At 41.9% G+C, this 21,457-nt stretch overlaps 1 protein-coding gene and 1 long non-coding RNA gene across 2 annotated transcripts; both read right to left on the reverse strand.

Moving 5' to 3' along the window:
- Positions 1 to 2,050: 2,050 nt before the first annotated feature.
- LOC130735316 (uncharacterized) lies at positions 2,051 to 10,319 on the reverse strand. Its single transcript, XR_009018384.1, has 4 exons — positions 9,818 to 10,319; positions 9,625 to 9,709; positions 7,995 to 8,112; positions 2,051 to 2,246 (listed from the first exon to the last, which is right to left on the reverse strand). It is a non-coding gene; the product is annotated as an uncharacterized LOC130735316 (long non-coding RNA).
- A 7,400-nt stretch (positions 10,320 to 17,719) lies between these two features.
- Positions 17,720 to 19,497, reverse strand: LOC130736265 (uncharacterized). The gene is made up of 3 exons (XM_057588106.1): positions 19,284 to 19,497; positions 19,175 to 19,179; positions 17,720 to 18,577 (listed from the first exon to the last, which is right to left on the reverse strand). Exons 1-3 carry the CDS (start codon positions 19,495 to 19,497, stop codon positions 17,720 to 17,722), a joined length of 1,077 nt encoding a protein of 358 aa, XP_057444089.1.
- Positions 19,498 to 21,457: the final 1,960 nt, after the last annotated feature.

Below are 21,457 nucleotides of genomic sequence, written 5' to 3' on the forward strand. Positions count from 1 at the left end.
CTTAGCCTTTTCAGATTTGGATTTCAAGGCTATGGACTTTTTCCTCAGATCTTGCATCTCGGAGCGTTTCAGCTCATGGCATTTCAAAATGCTGATGAGTTCTTCTAAACTCATATTCTCAACGTCTCTCGTGAGCTCTATTGAAGTCACCAAAGGCATCCAACTTTCAGGAAGACATCTGATGACCCTTATGACATGATCTTTTGTTGTGTAGCTCTTGTTGAGAGGTCGTATGCCAGCTACAAGCAATTGAAATCTGGAGAACACTTCTTCAATGGACTCATTTGGCTCCATGATGAAGGATTCATACTTTTGGATCAAAGACAATGCCTTTGATTCTTTGACTTTCTTGTTTCCTTCATGAGACATCTTCAGAGATTCAAAAATGCCTTTAGCAAACTCACGATCTGTAATCTTCTGGTACTCCTCATAGGAAATAGCACTTAGAAGAATTGCTCTTGCTTTGTGATGTTGTGAGTACAGCTTCTTTTGATCTGCAGTCATCTCTGACCTTGGGATCTTCTTGCCATCTGCATCAACTGGACGCTCATAGCCATCCACAATAATATCCCAGAGATCTGCATCGAAACCCAGAAAGAAACTTTCCAGTCTATCTTTCCAATATTCGAACCTTTGACCATCGAACATAGGAGGCTTTGCGTTGTAACCATCTCTTTGAGTTTCACTGGTGGTGGCAGCCATTGTTTTTCACACCGGCCCGGATCACTGAACACTGTTAGGTGTGGTAATCAGAACTTGCGCTCTGATACCAATTGAAGGTATGAAAAACGGTAGAAAGGGGGGGTTTGAATAACGCTTTCAGAACAAAACTTCCACCTTAAAGATTTTGACAAATCTTTCGAGAACTTAAGTGCTAAAGATAAGAGATAGAAAAGCACACAAGGATTTTATCCTGGTTCACTTGATAAATCACTCAAGCTACTCCAGTCCACCCGTTAAGGTGATTTCTTCCTTCTTAGAATGAAGGCAATCCACTAATCAGGTAAGAGTTACAACTGCACTTGAAACCTACAAGTGACTAACAATTACACTGACTTAGCTCACACTAAGATTCACTCTCTTAGTCTTCTCTAGGATCCGATCAACCTTGATCTCCTAAAGGAACTAAACAAACTGTTTATCAAAGAATTGTTTACAAGAGATTTGCTTCTAAAAAGCTAATAGTAAACACAATGAATTTCAGATGAAAGAAAGCTTAGAATATTTTGAATATGTCTTGCGCGTATATGTGTTTTTTTCTAGCCGCTTCTTTCAATCTTCAGCCTCTATATATACTCCAAGGATTAGGGTTGAGCGTTGCATGGGAAATGCTACCGTTGGAGGGCAGTTCTGGAAAATCCAGCTTCTGCTGTGGCTGAGAACGTTAGGTAGGTCGTCAGGAAGGTACACTTGCTTTTGTACTTGGATAGCGACTTGACCTTTTAACCTAGGAGACTTCTGATCAGGGGAATACTTCATATTGGAACTTGTGAAGCCGGTTGATCAGAGTCAGAGGGAAAGCACAGATCCTCTGACCATTGTATCTTCTGATTCTGAACTCAGAGGGAAGAACATGGCCTTCAGAGTTTCTTGCTTCTGGACTTCAGAGTTTCCACTATTCAGCTTCTGGATCTTCAGAGTCTTCTACACCATCAGAACATCTGAACCTTCAGTGTTTCTTGGTTATCAGAACTTCTGGATCTTCAGAGCTTCTAACGACTGAGTCCACATCAGAGTTTGTATAGCTTCAGAACTTCTGAAGCTTTTCCACTGTTCATACTGAACATGGTGAATGCGAAAGCGTTGCTTGGGTTACCCTTTATACACAGTGCTTCTGATTTGTGTGAGATTGAGTTGAGGTCAGAGCCTGTAAATAGCACACTCAGAAAAACACGTTAGAGTACCACAATTGTTCATATCAAAAGGTTAACTTGTAATCATCAAAACATAGAGTTGTACTACTAGATCAAAACTTGATCTTACAATCATAAATCCGATATACTCCCTATGATATCCACATTGGAGAATCGCAAGAAAGCAATGCACCGGAACCTACCCAAAACCTCAAACAATACTTATACAATAATCATGGAATCTTTAACCCACAATGGTAAGCTCTTTACCCAAAAGGCTCTAGCCTTACACCCGACTCTATTCTTCGAGTCTTTTAAAATTTTTCCACGTGGAGTAGCATCTCCTCACATCGCAACCAAGCGACGAAACATCTTGAATCAGCTGCTGGACGTCTGGCAGCAGGCCGATCGCCCAAACACAAACATAGACACAAAGCCAAGGCGCGAGGGTCAACTCACAGAATAAGCTAGATAATACAGACAACAAGTAAAGCATATGGATAGATATATATAAGTCGATAAATCTTATCATGGCATATGATGTCATATCCTCAGGTTGCTATATCAGCATGCATAAATCATCAAACTAGCAAAACACATAACGTTGTTTATCAACATCAAATCATCAAACTCACAATGATGTTTATCAACATCAGATCATTAAGTGCATGGTATGAATGCAATGTTATGCTAAAATTATGCTTCGGACAGGCTGGGCACGTATCGAGTCGGTCTTTTCACCGACCTTTGTGTTAACCATAAGACTCGGTGTCACTTATAACCTAATTGTAATCAGATCATCCTTAACCCATAGGTTAGCCTCTATGTCTGCTACTAAAGATACACTCTTGGAGACATTATGTGGAAACTTGATCTTTCGATCATTGTGGTTCCACCGAGGTCCGGCGTCCCACCGCAATAATGTCACATCCCACCAACCAGGTAGAGACCTCATAGGCGACGCGAAACCCTAGAGAGTTGTAATAGGTTAATATGTGTGTGGTGTGTGTGCATGCGTGTATTTGTGATATTTTATTGTAGTACTTGTTTGCACGTAAATCAAGATGTCGGTCAATCGACTTTAAAGCGACCCGACAATAGAAGTACCAAAGACGTGGTCGTAATAACCCCAGTAAGAGGATGAACTCGAGATAGAGGTAGGATAGGGCTAAATAGATGATCTGATGACATCTCTTGACAATGATAGATACATTGTCTTAGAGTGATCGAAACCCGAATCAAACTAAAAGAGTGATACCTTAATCACTCAAAAGAGATGACAATGAACCTTGGGAAGAGAAATACACTCTAATTCAGCACTAGCAGATCTGAATCAGTATAATATTGCATCAGTTTTGTCCCGACATGAAGAAATAATAAAGAAATCGACCAATCGGAGCCCTAGGATTTGTGTGCCAATGACATAAGCCACAACTCAGCCATGATGCACCCCATGAACCCTTCTGATTGCTTCTGATCATCTCCAAGCCTAGGATAAGCCCCATGCATGAAAACTCATTGGTGGTGCAACTTGAATTAGGTTTAAGCTTGGTTTAGTGATTTAATCACCCTACAACCTATATAAGGCTTACCATTCAACTCCACGCGACCCTAGCTAGCTACTGAGTGCCTTAGAACCTTCAGAGAGTGCCCAGATAGCCGAGAAAGATAGTGAGACCGAGAGGAAGTTCTGAAACTTCTCCTCTTCGAATCTCTCAAACCAGAGAGAGTGAGGTCCTTATTTCTGTCCCATTGAGTTCTTGGAGAGGAGAGGAAGAGAATCGAGTCATTTTGGCGAAGCTTTGGTCGAGAAACCAGAACTTCACCATCTCCGGCAAAGCTCCGGCGACACACCCAACCTGTAACTCACCCTTTCTCTCGTTCTAGACCTCGACAGCAGCACCCATAGCCATCATTCAACTCCCCATCAAACGTAGATCAAGAACCAGTGCCCGAAGCAGCTCGGTGGTGACGTTTTGAGACCCTCCGATCGTCTTCTACGGCGGTCTTCGTCTTCTCCAGCGAGTTAGCTTCTGCAACTCGCTCGTTTTAGCTCGATTTCGCTCCAAATTGAACCCTTAAGCATGTTAGGACATAGTTAGAAAGCTTTAGACTAGTTTAGAGCCATGAATCGCTAGGGATCGAGAGAACCAAGATTCAAATTTTGAAGCTCAAGGGAGCTATCGGGTTGAGCTCCTGAGGGCGAATTGACATGCAAAACTGATTGGTTTGAGCTTCTGAAAGATGATAGAACCTTCTAGGATAGCTAATTGTAGTGTTTGAGCTCTAAGGTGAAAAGCCCCAATCTCACCTCTCGACCAGCTTCTGAAATGGCTAATCGGAGCTATTACAGTGCTCAGAAGCTGAAATTGATGGCCCCATTGAACTCAGGAGGTAGAAAACTATAGGAATGGACCCTTAGATGTTAGTTTTAGACTCAGTTTATAGATTTCTTGATTTGCAAGTAGACTTTGAATTAAGTGCTTAAAATAAGTGATTCTGAACCTGATTATAAGCCGAGAATGGAAACTTGTGACTAACAGAACCTGAGACCATTGGAATAATAGGTAGGACTTAGAAGTTGTAGCTTAATAGTAGATTTAGTTTTCATAATGTGACTTAGACAACTAAAATAATTAAAATGATAATGTTTTGAATTAAAATTAGTGGACAAATGGCTTAAGAATAATAAGGACAGATTAGTGAACCTGAAAATACAAGATAATATCTTCAATTGGTCAAGGTCAATATTAGGTTAGAATTACATTAGTTTAATAGTTTAGTGATTTAGGGAATAATAATAATAATAATAATAATAATAATAACAATAATACTAATAATACTAATAATGGTAATAATAATAAATAATTTAATAATTTGATTAGCCCATCATAACCCTAGCATAATCAATGATTCAGAGGGAGCAATCTCAGACCTACAAGATCCTCAGTTGGTAAATGTTAAAGGTAAGGGGGGTTATACAAGACCTTGTCTCGGTACACAACTCATAAGTTAATCATTATTACGATAGAAAGCATATCATTATTTGCTTATGTGTTAATGGATGCATGATTGAATGTTGTGCTTGAAGAGTGAAAGTTAGATGAATTGTTGTGCTGAATTGCTATGATTGTGATTCATGCTTGAAGTGATGCACATTAGAAGGGGATGACAGTACACTATGGGATATAGTGGTACTTAGGATTAATGAGCCTAAATGGCATGGTATCAGGATTGTCTCTGATACATTGAAGCATCTGAGGTAGTGGGAAGAGGGGAAGGATCTGAGTTATTGGTACTTGCGTTTGAAAATTGACCTACCTATAACACCTTAGGGTTACCCATAGGATAGATTGAGTAAATAAATAAATAATAATAATGGGATAGGCAAGTGAGCCCTTTTCTCTAAGCAATTATAAAGTACATAACCATTAAATGGCGGATTAAAGTTCCCGCTTGTATTCCTAAAGCTACCTGATCTTATTAAAGATCCCACCTCTATAATAATTATGGTGTACTTACTCAAAAGTAAGGCAGCAGATACTTGTTTCTAATTTATTAGAAACTTAACGGAAGTATAAGGGGGAGACGATTGATACTTGAAAATACACTTAAGGAGCAATAAGGAGTAGGAAAGTACTGTCACTACCACTAAAAGAGTGGGAGTACAGAGACGCCAAAGGTGGTCATGTCAGAGATGAATTGACCCGGGATTTACGCGATGGCCCCACCTCTCCATCAGCTACTGGCAGGGTGCCGGAAAGGCCGGCCTGATGTGATGTGACAGGAACCACATAGTCGTGTACTTCTATCTGTGAGCTACTGAGCGATCATTGTCCGGTAAAGAGTGGACTGTAAGGAGTGTCCATGTTCCCGAGACGACTTTCCGAAGATAACAAAGCGATAGCTTTGGGCCCTTAAATCATACTCATCACATGATAAGGAAAATAAATAAAAAGGTTGGCGATGAACTCACCATTTCCTATGAAGTAGTGAGAGAAGTCAGTTCGAAGGACGGAGATATAAGGTGAACTTAACCATATTGCATTAATACTTGTGTTTGCTAACATGTGTGTAATTAATGGTATATTGGCTTGAGTTTTAACGCTTATCTTATCTAACGTGTATTATTGTGCAAAGTTGCGTATGACTCACCCTTGCACTTATTTTATAAAAGCAGATAACAGGTGCAACAATGAGCTTTCCTCCAGTCCTCGCGATCCACGCTGATTTCCCGTCCCGTGCTGGCTGGCATGTTGACCCAGTCACAGGATACTGCTTTTATCAGGGACTCACAATTTTGTGGTGTAAGGATCTAGGAGCAGGGCATATCGATTTTCCCGTGACGCTCCCTATGGTGTTCTTATTCTTCCTGCCGACCCATGCTCAGAATGTTGGCCTATACAGAGTCCAGGCAGTCCACAGGTGCCGCCCCCACAGGAAGGCGAGCCTATGGAGACCGAAGAGCCTGTCCGAGCCGTACCAGTCACCGTGGTGAGTCCACAGGGATCTCCTAATCAGAGGGTTCCGCAAACCCACGAGTCTATGGGATCTCCTCCACCCCAGAGGAACTTGTCTTGCTTTCGGGTCACGGCCCGCAAGCGGGTGAGATCCCCTAGATTCTCCCGAGATGCCAGAGTTTACCGTCACAGATTCTAGAGAGGCGAGGCGTCCGGAGACAGAGAGTCAGAGCAGGGTCCTATGTTAGAGCCAGTGTCAGTACCAACAGCCGGTGGGGGAGTCAGTGAGGAGGATCCAGAGGAGGAAGATCCGAGGGGATGAAGCTGTATGGTCCGAGTTTTTGATGATGATACTTTATATTTCTACTTATGTATTTTGATTATCTGTACCAGACTATGTGCTTGAGGGCTCTATGTCCTCCTTATGTGTTGTCTATTTGTCTGTAGACTTATGCGGTGGATCTGTCCGCCAACTATGCATGTTACGTATATTCCGTGTGGTTTGCATCGTTATTCTTTGCATTCTTAGGTTAAGAGGTCGATTACCTGGGGACGAAAAGGGAATGCTCGAGTACACTTTACTCTTGCGATCCCGATCTTACAAGACAACCGTAAGTAGAAAAAAAAACGTTCACTATTTCACGTCGCGTGCTCACTCCTAAGTGATGGAGTAGGGCAAACTCGTCACTTATGGAAGTGGGGCGTGACAATTAACCTCAAACATGAATGAATGATGTCATATGGTTAGCCAAACATCGTATCGTCCTCACAACGCAAAGTGTCTAGCTAAGACTATTGTCTTTGAAAATACCCTAAGGTAATTGTCGAACTAACGACCTCGGATTCCCATAACGAAGAGTGCAAACACCCTTGATGACTATTTGAGTCATCCAACTCATCCTTAGATGCTCGAACTGCCCTGAGAGCAAAATAGTACATCGTACTTAGAAACTTATTCGTTTCCCGGACTTATCCCTTAGGTAGTCTAAATATTAACTATCGGTTGGACAGATGTGCAAGGGCACTCAGGGCTTCCCCTAAACTAGGATCATCGACACTTCTCATATACCCAAACTCTTATTCAAGCTCTAAGCCTTCTTCATTAAGTTATCAATACTTTAAAGAGTTCGAATGTTGTTTAGCGTATTATGAATTTCATTTATAAAACGATTTCTAATGCTTTTTATCTCAAACTCTATAAGTTCTAAGGTTTCCCCTAAACCCGTGTAACTCCCTGAGAAGATCTCGATCTCCTAAAACAACAAAGGTTCAGACCTTGGACCGACCTAGTAATCATTCCCTTAAACGTTTCTGTCACTAGCATGGCATACACTCTCGTTACCCACACTCCGACGATTCCACATTGTATATATATAAATAATTGCACACTCAGTTAGTACAATCCAATGAGGCATATTCACATATATCAACACATCCTACAATTAGCCACTTAGCACATAAAGCATGTGATTCAGTCAACATCAATCATAGAACAATCAAAGAGTAAACACATATGTCGACTAAAGCCCCAGAAATCGGAGACACAAGTCTCAAGTTTGAATGACGGCCGCAGCCTCAGAAAACATTTTCCAATTCCGCTCAATCAATATCAAAACAATCAAATAGGCAAGTCGAAGTTATCGACGCCTAAGTCATTAACTCGCAAGTAAGTTGCCCTCACCTTAGCCAATTTCCTTACTAAGCTACAACTCCAATCCAATCACATCTTTGCTTTCCTGTGTTAACTCGCCTCCTTTTGTCCTTTGGCTTTGTCGCCAAGCGCTTCCGTTATTCGTACCCTTCATAAATACACATAACGTAATTACTAATTGAGCTACCTACTTTCCAAGTCTAAGGCTATGACTTCAGGAAATTGATTCAAAGAAAGCACAAGTTAAACTCAATCTCCGTAATGGTTATAAACCATTAGGATCAACTTCAGAAATTAAAATAAGTCGTCATAATGACAACAAATCAATAACAATGCTTCAAAAGCTTTTGACTCGGTAAATCAGCTTTAAAAGCAAATACTCATATCTTTATTAAAATAGAAAGAGCAAATAAAGAACACTTATTCCTCTCGTCTTCCTTAGAGTTCCTCGTCTCTATTAGGTTACTCATTGAGGTATTTTGGCAATACTACACACACCAAACTCTTCATTAAAACAATTAACACACATCATCTCAAAATAACATTATCTTATCATCATCCTTTCTTATACACTTATCCTCAATCACAAGTGAAACATAATCTCGAGTCTCGTGTACCTTCAACCAAGTGGTACAACTACCCAAACCTAATACCACAAATCTTACGTCTCATAGATCACACTCACTAACTCTTATCACAGAATCCATAAACTATAGTTAAACTCCAAAACGAATAACCTTCTCATCTAATGATCATGTGCATGTCCAAAGACTGTATAAGTAGCTTAACCCATTACCCAACGATTTAACTTTATAAATAGTCCAAAACTCATATCCTATTGGTTAAAGGATCCCAAACTTTCAAGAATGAAATATTAGTTTCCGACAAATCACTTAATTATAGGAGTCCTGGAACTTCTAAAGATTCACACCCCCTTCTAAAATCAAGTACTTATAGTAAAACAAATAAACTTCTTAAAATTCAAGATTCAATCCTAAGTCATGTCTTCAACGTCAATACTTCCATCACCACTTAATCAATTCGAACTAATACCTTTCAAAGTCTAATTCCTTACTCAGGAAATCCAAACCTAACTTCTCTATCTCTAGCCAATTAGGTTATTCCTAACATATCCATCAACTAAGGAGATAATATCAAAACTCTTATTCGCTAACACTCCAAAAACTTGTTCGACTTTCAAAACCTTTCGCAATCGTTTATAACGAATAAATGCGCGTAAAACTCAAACGTTCTCTATTTTCATAAACGAATAAACAACGTACATAAAATGCGTATAACTTGAGCTACAGACGTCAGAATGACATGAAATTAGCGGCAAAAGTTTCCTAACATAAGGGCTATAACCTTTATGAAGACTACGTCCTCAAATTCGATAACACAATCTAAGAAAGAGTTCAAGAGTTCGAAATCCTGCCAAGTTTTTTCCATTCTAACAACCTAGCTATTGTACTGTAGTTCATGCCCATTCATTAATCACAAATAGGGGCTAACAGACAGAATTAATATAACAATTACAGCAGCACCTTGACACATTTGCTAAACATGAAACCCAATTTTTATTTTCCCCAAATCAGAAAATATATAACCTAAGACCATCATTTGACAAAAACATAGTACATTGTGTTATTTCTCCTTCTACCTCAATTTCCCAAGGTTGTGGATGGTGCTCCTCTCCTTTCTCTTTTCTGGACGTGATTATCCTTCTCCCCTAGTGACCAACAGAGCTGACAGCAATCACACATAACCAAGAATGTGGAGATTAGAGGATGAATAAAGAAGATTAGGGTTTGAAATGGGGACATCAAATATTGGAAGAAAGGTTTGTTCCTTACCATGAATTGATCATCAATTCGAACAAAGGAGAGAAAGAGCTTCCTTGTTCTGAGTTCAGTGACTACTCGGCGAAGGTTGGCTGGAGAAGACGGTGGTTCACCGTGACCGGCGACGGTTCCCGGCGGAGGTTGTCAGAATCAGAAATTTCTTTACGGGTTTTGTTGCGGACGGTGAGCGGAGTTCAATGGTGTTGTTGATTTGTCGAGATGACGAGCGGTTCGTCGGAGATCGGAGCTTGAAGGTACGATGGCTAGGGTTTATTTTTCCTCTATTTTTCGCGTCCATAGTGGTTGGAGCTCGTGGTGGTTGCAGCCATGGAGGAGAGGGACTCACGGTGGTACCGGTGCTGGTCGTGGTTGTTCGTTAGGAACCAGAGGAGAAAAACGCGTGGTGGTGGCGTTTTGGCGGTTTGCTCAGCCATGAAGGGAAGAAGAAGCATGGTGGCTTGTTGCTGCCATTTGAATGGAGAAGAAGCATGAGTGTGGTGAGAAAGAGAGAATTGTCGAGTGTGAGAGGGAGAGAGGAAGTGAATGGGTAAGAGGGAGAAAGAGAGAAAAGCTGAATGTGATTGGTGAAAGTGGGGCCCACGTGAAGGAGATATTTGAATGAGTGTTGGAGAATGGAGAAGGTGATGTGGAGAGATAAGGATTAATTAAATGAGTGGTTGAGGGAAAAAGAATAAAGAATATTCATTGGTGATAGGCGATCAAAGGTAACTAAGAAAAGTGGCCTGTTATAGCAGGTACCTGTTATAGCAGGTCATCTCTTCATGGAAGAAAGAGATAATTAAAGAGGAGAAATTCCTAAAATTCAAATGAAATAATACACACAAAAATAATTATAATTTTATTCTTGTAATTAAATAAAACTCTATAAAATTAAATATTGAAATTAATTATTACTTGATTAATTTTCACGAATCGCGATTAGATTCGAGTCAGGAAAAAAATATAAAAATACTAAAATATAAATACGTGATTAAGTAACTATAAGGAAAATATTCCATAAGGTATTTTTCGTCGTCGTGGCGCGAGTAATATTCAATCACAAATAATTAGAAATAATATGTGTTACTATAATTTAATGGAAATTAAATAAATAAACGATCTATCTAATTCTGGGTCTTACAATGCTACCCCTCTAAAAGGGAGTTTCGCCCTCGAAACTCGGAGTCAGAGAAGGTTCAGGAATGTCATTCCCTCACACTTCCTTCCAACTCACAAGTAGGGTCAGCACGCACCCCAAAACCTGGGAAACGTCAAGCAATTTCACTACAAAGGTGACATACAAGACAAAAGCAACACTTAGATATCTAGCAATCAACTTCAATCAAACGCTTCAACCCCTTCAAGTCCAACGCCAAATTCAACTTCGCCCGAATGTATTTTAAAATTGGGGTAACTCATGAATACCCCGAGTTCTTCACACTGAGAGGCGGGACTGCCAGTTTTCCCTTTTACTGGACGGAGGAGCCCAATAGCACCCTCGACCCGCCGGAGGACTCCCTAACTGATACCGACAAGATTATCATTAGTTTCTTCGCAAAACTCTCAATCCTCGACCGTGCCAAGGTCATCGAGACTGTCGTGGTGTCAGTGACCCCAAGTACCTAGGTCTATACCCTCGCTGTAACGCCCCGATTTCTCGCGTGTCACACAGTAAACAAATAATACAATTTTCGTAAAGAATTTTCGTCGTTTAATTAATTACTCTTGAATTAATGACAAAGGTTCAATTTTACGAAAATCTTGAAACTTAACAATTTTAACTCGCGGAAATAAATACCAACATAAACCTCAAAATTAAATAATCGACGGTAAATAATAAGTAATCATCCGTGAGAAATCTCAATGTAAATTACATCAACTGAAAGAAAATATCCAACTGAAAAGTAAAACAGATAGTTCGGTTCCACTCGGACTCTCAACCCAAAGAAAAGTGGAAGTCACTCAACCCATGTCCCTACAAACAGAAGAACCACTAAATCATCCGCTCACTCTTGCATTCTTCGCCTTCAAACTTCAGATTCTCTTCTTCTTCCGCCATAGGCTTTTGTGGCATCTGCATGGGATCCTCAGCATGATCACTCTGATCCATAGCCACCTGCTCGTCAAGGTCGATCTCCGAGTCTGGCATCAGTGGTGCTTCAGGCTCCACTGGTAGCTTCTCCTGATCAACCGTCATATCTTTGGAAGTATCCAACACCCCCTCAGACTCTCGTACAAATGACGTCCTAGACTCTAAGTCCATAGGGAAATAGAAACGAGGAGGTGCAAAAGGAAACTTCACCCTCCCGTTCTCAAGCTGTTGGACCTCGAGGACCTCTTCCTCCTTGTCGCGACCCGAAAGTGTGGCACCGCCGACATAGATGTGACGTACCTGGTGTGAGTCGGGCACCCAGGCCTCATCATTATCCTCATCATGGAGTCTCAGTGTCCATGAATGAATTGTGCTCGTGGTCAACACCACCATCTGCCCCCCCCCCCCAAATAACAAGTAAAACACATAGAGAGGGTCAGATCTCATGCAAAATGCACAAGTAGTCATAGTTCACATAAATCATACGATGAATATAGTAAAATAGTTTCACATCTCAGTTAGCAACCTACAGTTTTGGTTAGACTAACGACCTCACCATTCACACAACCACCACAACACCTTGGCCAATCTCGATCATCCGCAGATGAACAATCACGAGGGGACCACACAGTCAACCCACAATTCTCAGGGAGACCACACAATCAATCCCTATCCCATGACTCATTCATGGTTATCACATGGAGACCACACAGTCAATCCATACAATTCTCCCTCGCGTGCAAGTAACTGTTTGTCTCTAACGTCACCATCGTTATCATGGTCCATAGCCTACGACTAGCACTATAGCCATGCAATTACTACTTGCAAGCGAATTCTCTTTCTCAAGGTTCAATACCAATATCATAAGTTAATATAAGTTCACAAGTCTCCATATATAATATAATCATCATGTCAATTAGGGTTTTACCCCATTTCCCACAAACATTAGTTCTACACAATTCTCGCAAGTAAACAATCATTGACCAAAACCTAGAGGGTATTAGGGTTCGGCCACACCACATAACATAACAATAAATCCATGCTTTTCATAACTTCAATAATAAAATCAGCAACAAATCATCAACTCAACATGTAGTTGAAAGAAAACGAGAAAAGTCGTTGGAACCCCCAAAATAGGGTTCGGCCGTGGCCTCTTCGAGCCTAGGATTTTTCGAAAAATTTGATCATGCTTGCTCAAGTCTCATGGGCCAAATCCAGCAAGGTTTCCATCATTAAACATCATCAAATAATCAGATCTAGTACATGTTATTCATCACAATTCAGATCTATGCGAAAATAGTGAAAATAGCAAGGTTTTGTCATGTAATCATCATGGATCAAAGCATCAAGCAACAAGGCATGGCAAAACAAACCCTTCACATAATAACAATGCTTGAAAGAATTCCCAATCATACATACAAACCCCTCATGTTAAGAATCACCCAAAGACATAACTTTTCTCATAAAATTTTCACATAAAATCATGCAATTTCAACATGTTTTCTCCTAGACTCTACCCTTACTAGATCAGCCCTCAACTTAGCCTTAGGAATATGAAAAGAACATGACACGATGAAGAGGTTGGTCCTTGCTTCCTCCTTGCTCGAGTCCTCCTTCTTCCTCTTGATCTCCTTCACAAACTTTCTCTTCTTCCCCTTGCTCTCTTTCTCCTTCACGTTCCCTCTCACTTTCTCTTTTCTCTCAAAGAATTTCTCTCTTCTCTCTTTGCTGGAGTGTTTCTCTTGTGAACAATAGTAGGTTTTCCTTTGCACTCAGTTTTGGTGATAAACAGAAATGAAAATCCCCCCTCAACACCTTAACCAAAAACCGGCGGCTCCCTTAGTCTAGGATTAGGGTTTGTTTTTCTTCTTTCTCTCAATTTCTTACCCAAGCCCAAACCCAATCAATTATTTCTCTTAATCACTAATTAAAGGAAATAAAAACCAAAGAAGACCCCCCCATTCCCCTTTAAGTGGCCGGCGGCCACAACACAACCCAAAGCTAGGGTTTTTCAAAAAACCTCCTATATCCTAATTATTTGAATTTCAAATAAATATTCAGCCTTTATTAAATAAAGATAACTGAAATAATGATTTAAATAAAAGGTATAACCCTGGGCGTCCAAGTAACACACAAATCTTTTTTTTGAGGTTCACAACCCCACAAAATAATCACTTTCAAACACCCAACCTCATATATCTCAAAATAGTAAATTTCACATACATCATCAAACAAATAAATTCATTCTTCACTTGAATTTCACACTTATTATTCATAATAATAATACTAATACAATCTGGGTCTTACAATACCACCCCCCTTAAAACAGTTTCATCCTCGAAACTTAGGGTTCTACAGACAAATCGGGATGTGACTCTCGCATCTTATCCTCTAGACCCCACGTAGCGTCGCCTGTCACTTGATTCCAAACGACCTTCACCAAGGACACCTCCTTGTTTCTCAAGCGTTTGGTGCTCTTGTCGACGATCTTGATGGGCGGCATCTCCATCGTTAGATCGTCCCTCAGCGGAATATCGTCAGGTTCAATCACATGAGAATCGTCAGCCATGTACTTTCAAAGTTGCGACACATGAAGCACATCATGAGTGTTGGATAGGAATGGTGGTAACGCAATCCTATATGCCACTGGTCCGACACGCTCCGTAATCAGGTACGGTCCAATAAACTTTGGAGTCAGCATCTTTGACTTGATTGCTCTTCCGACACCTGTCATCGGGGTAACCCGCAAGAAGACATGATCTCCCGCATGAAATTCCAACTCCTTTCTTCGATTGTCGGCATAACTCTTTTGACGACTCTGCGAAATCCGCATCCTTTCCTGGATCCGCTTCACCTCTTCTATGGTCTGTTGAACCAATTAAAGCCCAATAACCAAGTTCTCCCCATCTTGATGCCAACATAAGGGTGTACGGCACCTCCGGCCATAAAGAGCTTCGTAAGGCGCCATCCCTATGCTCGCATGGAAGCTGTTGTTGTATGTGAACTAGATCAATGGCAACAACTCATCCAAACTTCTCTGGTGATCCAACACACATGCTCTCAACAAATCCTCCAATGATTGGATGGTTCTTTCTGTATGTCCATCCGTCTGTGGATGATAAGCGGAACTCAACCTCAGCTTTGTTCCCAATGCTTGTTGCAAAGCTCCCCAGGAACGTGCGGTAAACCTCGGATCTATGTCCGACACAATACTGGAGGGTACACCATGCAGACGTACAATCTCGGCTATATAAATCTCTGCCAGCTTCTCCACCTTGTAGCTTAGATTGATTGGTACAAAGTGAGCAGTCTTTGTCAACCGATCAACCACCACCCATATCGCATTGAACTTCTTTCGTGTTAGGAGTAATGTTGTCACGAAGTCCATTGATATGTTGTCCCACTTCCACTCTGGGACATCCAACGATTGCAGTTTCCCCGCAGGCTTTTGGTGTTCCACCTTCACCTTTTGACATGTCAAGCACGTTGATATGTATTCAGCGACTTGCCTCTTCATTCCAGGCCACCAGAAATGAAGCTTCAAGTCCAGATACATCTTCGTCATTCCCGGATGAATGCTCAATCGACTCTTGTGTCCTTCATCCAAGATCAGTTTCCTCATTGTCGCGTCGTTGGGTACGCAAACCCGCCCTTTTCAACGCAGTAAACCATCATTTCCGATAGCGAACTCTGGCGCCTTTCCTTGTGTCACAAGTTTGTGCCTCTCCACCAACTCTTCATCGGTGTCTTGCCTCAACTTTATCTCCTCCAAGAGTCCACTCGACAATGCCACCCTTCCGAAACTCAGCTTTCTAAGTGCTAACTTTACATCCAAGCTTAAATCTCGGAACGCTTCCAATAATTCTAACTCCTTAATCATCAACGAGGATATATGTATTGTCTTTCGACTGAGAGCGTCGGCTACAACATTGGCCTTCCCCGGATGATACTGTAAGGTGAACTCGTAATCTTTCAAGAACTCCATCCAGCTTCGCTTCCTCATGTTCAGATCCTTCTGATCAAACAAGTACTTCAGACTCTTGTGATCACTATAGATCGTGAACGTACTGCCGTATAGATAATGCCTCCAAATCTTGAGAGCATAAACTATAGCAGCCAACTCCAAATCATGCATAGGGTAATTCTTCTCGTGGATCTTCAGCTGCCTCGAAGCATAAGCGATCACCCTTTTCTCCTGCATCATCACGCAACCCAAACCATTATGCGAAGCGTCATAGTATACGTCTTAGGGTTCTCCCTCTATGGGTAAGGCTAGTATGGGTGCAGTAGTCAGTCGCTTTTTCATCTCATGAAAGCTAGCCTGACACTTTTCTGTCCATGCAAAGGTTGATTCTTCTTCGTCAACTGCGTTAACGGAGAGGTCAACTTTGCATAATCCTTTACAAAACATCGATAGTATCCAGCAAGTCCCACAAAACTTCTAATGTCGCTTGCCGTTTTAGGTTGTTCCCACGAAAAAATTGATTCAATCTTGCTAGGGTCCACTGCCACACCCTTGCTCGATATGACATGACCTAGGAACTTCACTTCTTCCATCCAGAACTCACACTTCGACCCATTGGCATAGAGTTCCTTCTCCTGCAGAACTTCCAGCACTTGATAATGCTCTTCGTGTTCCTCTTTACTCTTCTAGTAAATCAGAATATCGTCGGTGAACACCGCCACGAACTTGTCCAGGAATGGCCTGAACACTCGGTTCATGTAGTCCATAAACACTGTGGGTGCATTTGTAACTCCAAACGGCATCACAAGATATTCATAATGCCCATAACGAGTTCTGAATGCAGTCTTCTTAATATCAGCCTCCTTGACACAGATCTGGTGCTATCCTGACTTCAGATCTATCTTCGAGAAAACAACAGCTCCTCGAAGTTGATCCATCAAGTCCTCTATCTGTGGCATCGGATAACGATTCTTCATCGTCACCTTGTTAAGTTATCGGTAATCCACACATAGTCTGGATCTTCCATCTTTCTTCATCACCAACAACACTGGTGCACCCCAAGGCGACACACTTGGTCGGATAAATCCCTTCGAAGAGAGATCCTCCAACTGCTTGGCTAACTCCGCCATCTCCGCTGGTGCCATCCGATAAGGCGTCATTGATATTTGCCCCGTGTCGGGCATCACATCAATGGTAAACTCCGTCTCCCTCACTGGTGGTAATCTAGGCACATCTTACTGAAACACGTCCACATAATCATGTACTATCAAAATGTTGCGCACGTCACCGTCATTCTTCGCCTCAACTACAATGGAGTTCACAAATGTTGGTGAACCCTTCCTCAAGATGTACGAATTCAAGTAATCTCTAACGCCTGAATCTGGAAACACTACGACCTTGTTTGCACAATCCAAGAGGACATGATATTGTGCCAACCAATCCATTACTAGAATCACATCGAATTCTTTAAGCCCTGAGCAGACGAGGTTCGCAAGAAACTTCTGATCCTCGTAGATCAACGGGCATTGTAAGCATGTCGTGCGCCTAGACGATCGACGACAGGGGTCGTCACCACCAAATCGAAGGGTAACGCTACAGTTAATAACCCTAATCTCTTCGTGCACTCCTCAGAAATAAACGAGTGCGTAGCACCAGAATCAAACAAAACCACTAAGGAGTTTCCAGCGATAGTGTATGTACTCTTGATAAGATCATCAGTAACTGCAGCCTGTTCCCCAGATATTGCGAACACACGTCCAGGAGCAGAAGGTCGCATTCCTCTAGCAGTATTCAGCACTGGCTCAACCTTGGCGGCATTAGGACAGTTTCTCTCAATAAGCCCTAGCTTTTGGCATTTCTAGCACATGATTTCTTTCCCACACTCTTTTGGGCAGTGCCCCTTCTGATTGCGCTTGAAACAGGCAACCTCCTCCTTAGGTATAGCTGTCCCACCTTTTCCAGCGAAAGGCACTTTGTCAGCAGGGCGTTGGTAAGGCTTTCTCTGTGGTGCTTTGCCCTTATCAAACTTTCCTGCTTGTCCCTGCCCAGAATGGATAGGTCCTCCACTTTGAGGTCGGCCCCTCTGGCGATTCTTCGTTGTCTCCACTTCACGAGCTTTCTCAACCAGCTGTTGGAAAAATCTGATCCCCAACAGTCTCACAGACTCTTCTATGTCGTTCCTCAGTCCTCTCATGAACCGATTGCACAGGTACAGTTCATCCACTTGCGCTTGGAAGAAGCGAAAGTGCATTGACATCGTCTCCAATCTAGCAGTATATTCTCCCACTGTCATCGCTCCCTGTCTCAAACCAAGGAATTGGTATTCCATATCTTCCCTAGCAGTCTCAGGGAAGTACTTCTCCATGAAAGCTCCTTTGAAAGAGTCCCAAGTGATAGCCACATGGCTAGCAGTCATCAATTGTTTGGCACTCCACCAGTACTCGACATCGCCCTTCAGCATGAAGGTAGACATATTCATTTTTTCCCCATCCGGAGTATGGAGAGCCTCGAAAATCTTTTCCCTCTCCTGGACCCACAAATCTGCTTTCTCTGGCTCCACCTCAACTTGGAACTTGGGTGGACCATGGCGGTTAAAATCAGTTCTCATTCGGATCTGGTCTTGTGCATGATCCTGTTCAGCTCTCTGTGCTCTCCTAGCATTTTCTTCAGCTTCCCGCTGCGCCTGTGCAGCGGTCTGAGCAGCAGCCGTGGTAACCTGCTAGGCCTTCACCTAGGCCAGCTGAGCCATGGCTTAAACGAGCTGAGCATTGGTTGGGTCCTGTCTCGAAGGCATGATGTAATCCTGCTTAGAAATAGAACCACAACTCAATGTCAGTGCCCCAAATAAAGTAAATATCTTAATGTATAAATAAACAATTTATCTCAAGTATCACGGCAATGATACTAATTGCAGACAATCTCACAGCCAAACAACCATCTTAGCAAACAAGTCTACCCAAATCTCACCGCAGAAACCTAGAGATCACTTCTACCCAAAACAAAACATCAACGAGTTCATAAACTCGTGTGCCCAAAACCCTTAGTGCTCTAGTTCCTCAACCGGAGCTCTGATACCACAATGTAACGCCCGATTTCTCGAGTGTCACACAGTAACCAAATAATACAATTTTCGTAAAGAATTTTCGTCGTTTAATTGATTACTCTTGAATTAATTACAAAGGTTCAATTTTACAAAAATCTTGAAAATGAACCATTTTAACTTGCGGAAATAAATACCAACAGTAACCTCAAAACTAAATAATCGACGGTAAGTAATAAGTAATCATCCGTGAGAAATCTCAATGTAAATTACATCAACTGAAAGAAAATATCCAACTGAAAAGTAAAACAGATAGTTCGGTGCCACTCGGACTCTCAACCCAAAGAAAAATGGAAGTCACTCAACCCATGTCCCTACAAACAGAAGAACCGCTGAATCATCCGCTCAATCTTGCATTCTTCGCCTTCAAACTTCAGATTCTCTTCTTCTTCCGCTACAGGCTTTTGTGGCATCTGCTCGGGATCCTCAGCATGATCACTCTGATCCATAGCCACCTGCTCGTCAAGGTCGATCTCCAAGTCTGGCATCGGTGGTGCTTCAGGCTCCACTGGTAGCTTCTCCTGATCAACCGTCATATCTTCGGAAGGATCCAGCCCCCCTCAGACTCTCGTACAGATGACGTCCTAGACTCTAAGTCCATAGGGAAATAGAAACGAGGAGGTGCAAAAGGCAATTTCACCCTCCCGTTCTCAAGCTGTTGGACCTCGAGGACCTCTCCCTCCTTGTAGCGACCCGAAAATGTGGCGCCGCCGACATAGATGCGACGTGCCTGATGTGAGTCGGGCACCCAAGCCTCGTCATTCTCTTCATCATGGAGTGTTAGTGTCCATGAATGAATCGTGCTCGTGGTCAACACCACCATCTGCCCCCCCCCCCCTAAATAACAAGTAAAACACATAGAGAGGGTCAGATCTCATGCAAAATGCACAAGTAGTCATAGTTCACATAAATCATACGATTAATATAGTAAAATAGTTTCACATCTCAGTTAGCAACCTACAGTTTTGGTTAGACTAACGACCTCACCATTCACAAAACCACCACAACACCTTGGCCAATCTTAATCATCCGCAGACGAACAATCACGAGGAGACCACACAGTCAACCCACAATTCTCAGGGAGACCACACAATTAATCCCTATCCCATAACTCATTCATGGTTACCACATGGACACCACACAGTCAATCAATACAGTTCTCCCTCGCGTGCAAGTAACTGTTTGTCTCTAACGGCACCATCGTTATCATGGTCCATAGCCTATGACTAGCACTATAGCCATGCAATTACTACTTACAAGCCAATTCTCTTTCTCAAGGTACAATACCAATATTGTAAGGCCCTAAGTTCAATTTGGAACAATTTTATGGAAGTTTGAATAAAATTGAAGTTTTAGCTAATGTTTGATAACTGGCAGATTAGAACTGTCAACTTGTGTGAATTTTTAGAGGGTCTTAAAGACTTCATTTGGGAAAACTTCCTTCATGAGAGTTGTAGACCTTCAAGTCTAGAAAATTCTCCAAGTGGTTTCGTGTCGATCCGATATCTGTAGCTCCAGATATCCCCGTTTTAGTGAACGTAGTTCCGGCTGTACAGTGCCAGCGGGATTATTACATTGTTTTTCTTCTAAGTCCGAATTTAATTATGAATTTACCTTTGAGGGCTTAGGTTTTAGTAAGTTTCAGGTCTGATTAGGTAATTAGACTGGTGGGTTAAGGTTGGACTTGGGTCGGGCTTGTGGAAAAACAAAACCCTAGCCCACTTGTGGGTTGCATGTGATTTTAGCCAAGGGGGGAAACCCTATTCTTCCACAATCAGAAAACAGAGATACACTACAGCACCTTCACGTGAAAAACAAAGAGAGAACGTGTGAGAGAAGAGAAGGGAGCCGCCGCCCAAGCCACCACCATTGTCGCTGGTCACGCGCGCGAGCAAGGGAGAGAGCGCGAATAGAGAGAGTTTCGCGAAGGAGAAGGAAGGTGAAGGAGACTTGGACAGCAAGAGATTGTTCTTCCAAACTTCATTCTCTTCTCTTTTCAGATCAAGAATCAAGGTAAGGGCTGGTCCTAGGACTTGGGTAGTTTATTAGGGACTTGTTGCTATGTTTGTTTGTGAAGAATCTTGATTGTTGAGGGTTTGCATGAGGGTTTGGGTTGAAGGTTTGCTTGCTGTACTATTATCATATGAGACCTATGTGATTTGATTTTATTGCTGGAACATAGCTTAAAGCCTTGGGCTGAGATGGTTTATAGCTTAAACTAGAGGTGGGAGTTTCGCTGCCAGTTTCCGGTACTGGACAGCGGACTTCAGAGCCCCTTTTTACCTGTTTATGGTCATCAAATGAAAAAGTGATTAAAATGAAAGTTGTAGATTTTCGAAATATCTTCCCAGACATATAAAAATCATAATTTTTGGTTTAGTAATGTGATCTGGGGGTCGTGTTTAGTAACTGTCACACCTGCTGTCTTCCTGTTCCGGACAGTTAGCTTTAAGGCCTAATATCACCTAATTCTGGGACTCAAATGAACAAGTGTGT

Source organism: Lotus japonicus, chromosome 2 (genome assembly GCF_012489685.1).
Source record: "Lotus japonicus ecotype B-129 chromosome 2, LjGifu_v1.2".
NCBI classification, from domain to species: domain Eukaryota; kingdom Viridiplantae; phylum Streptophyta; class Magnoliopsida; order Fabales; family Fabaceae; genus Lotus; species Lotus japonicus.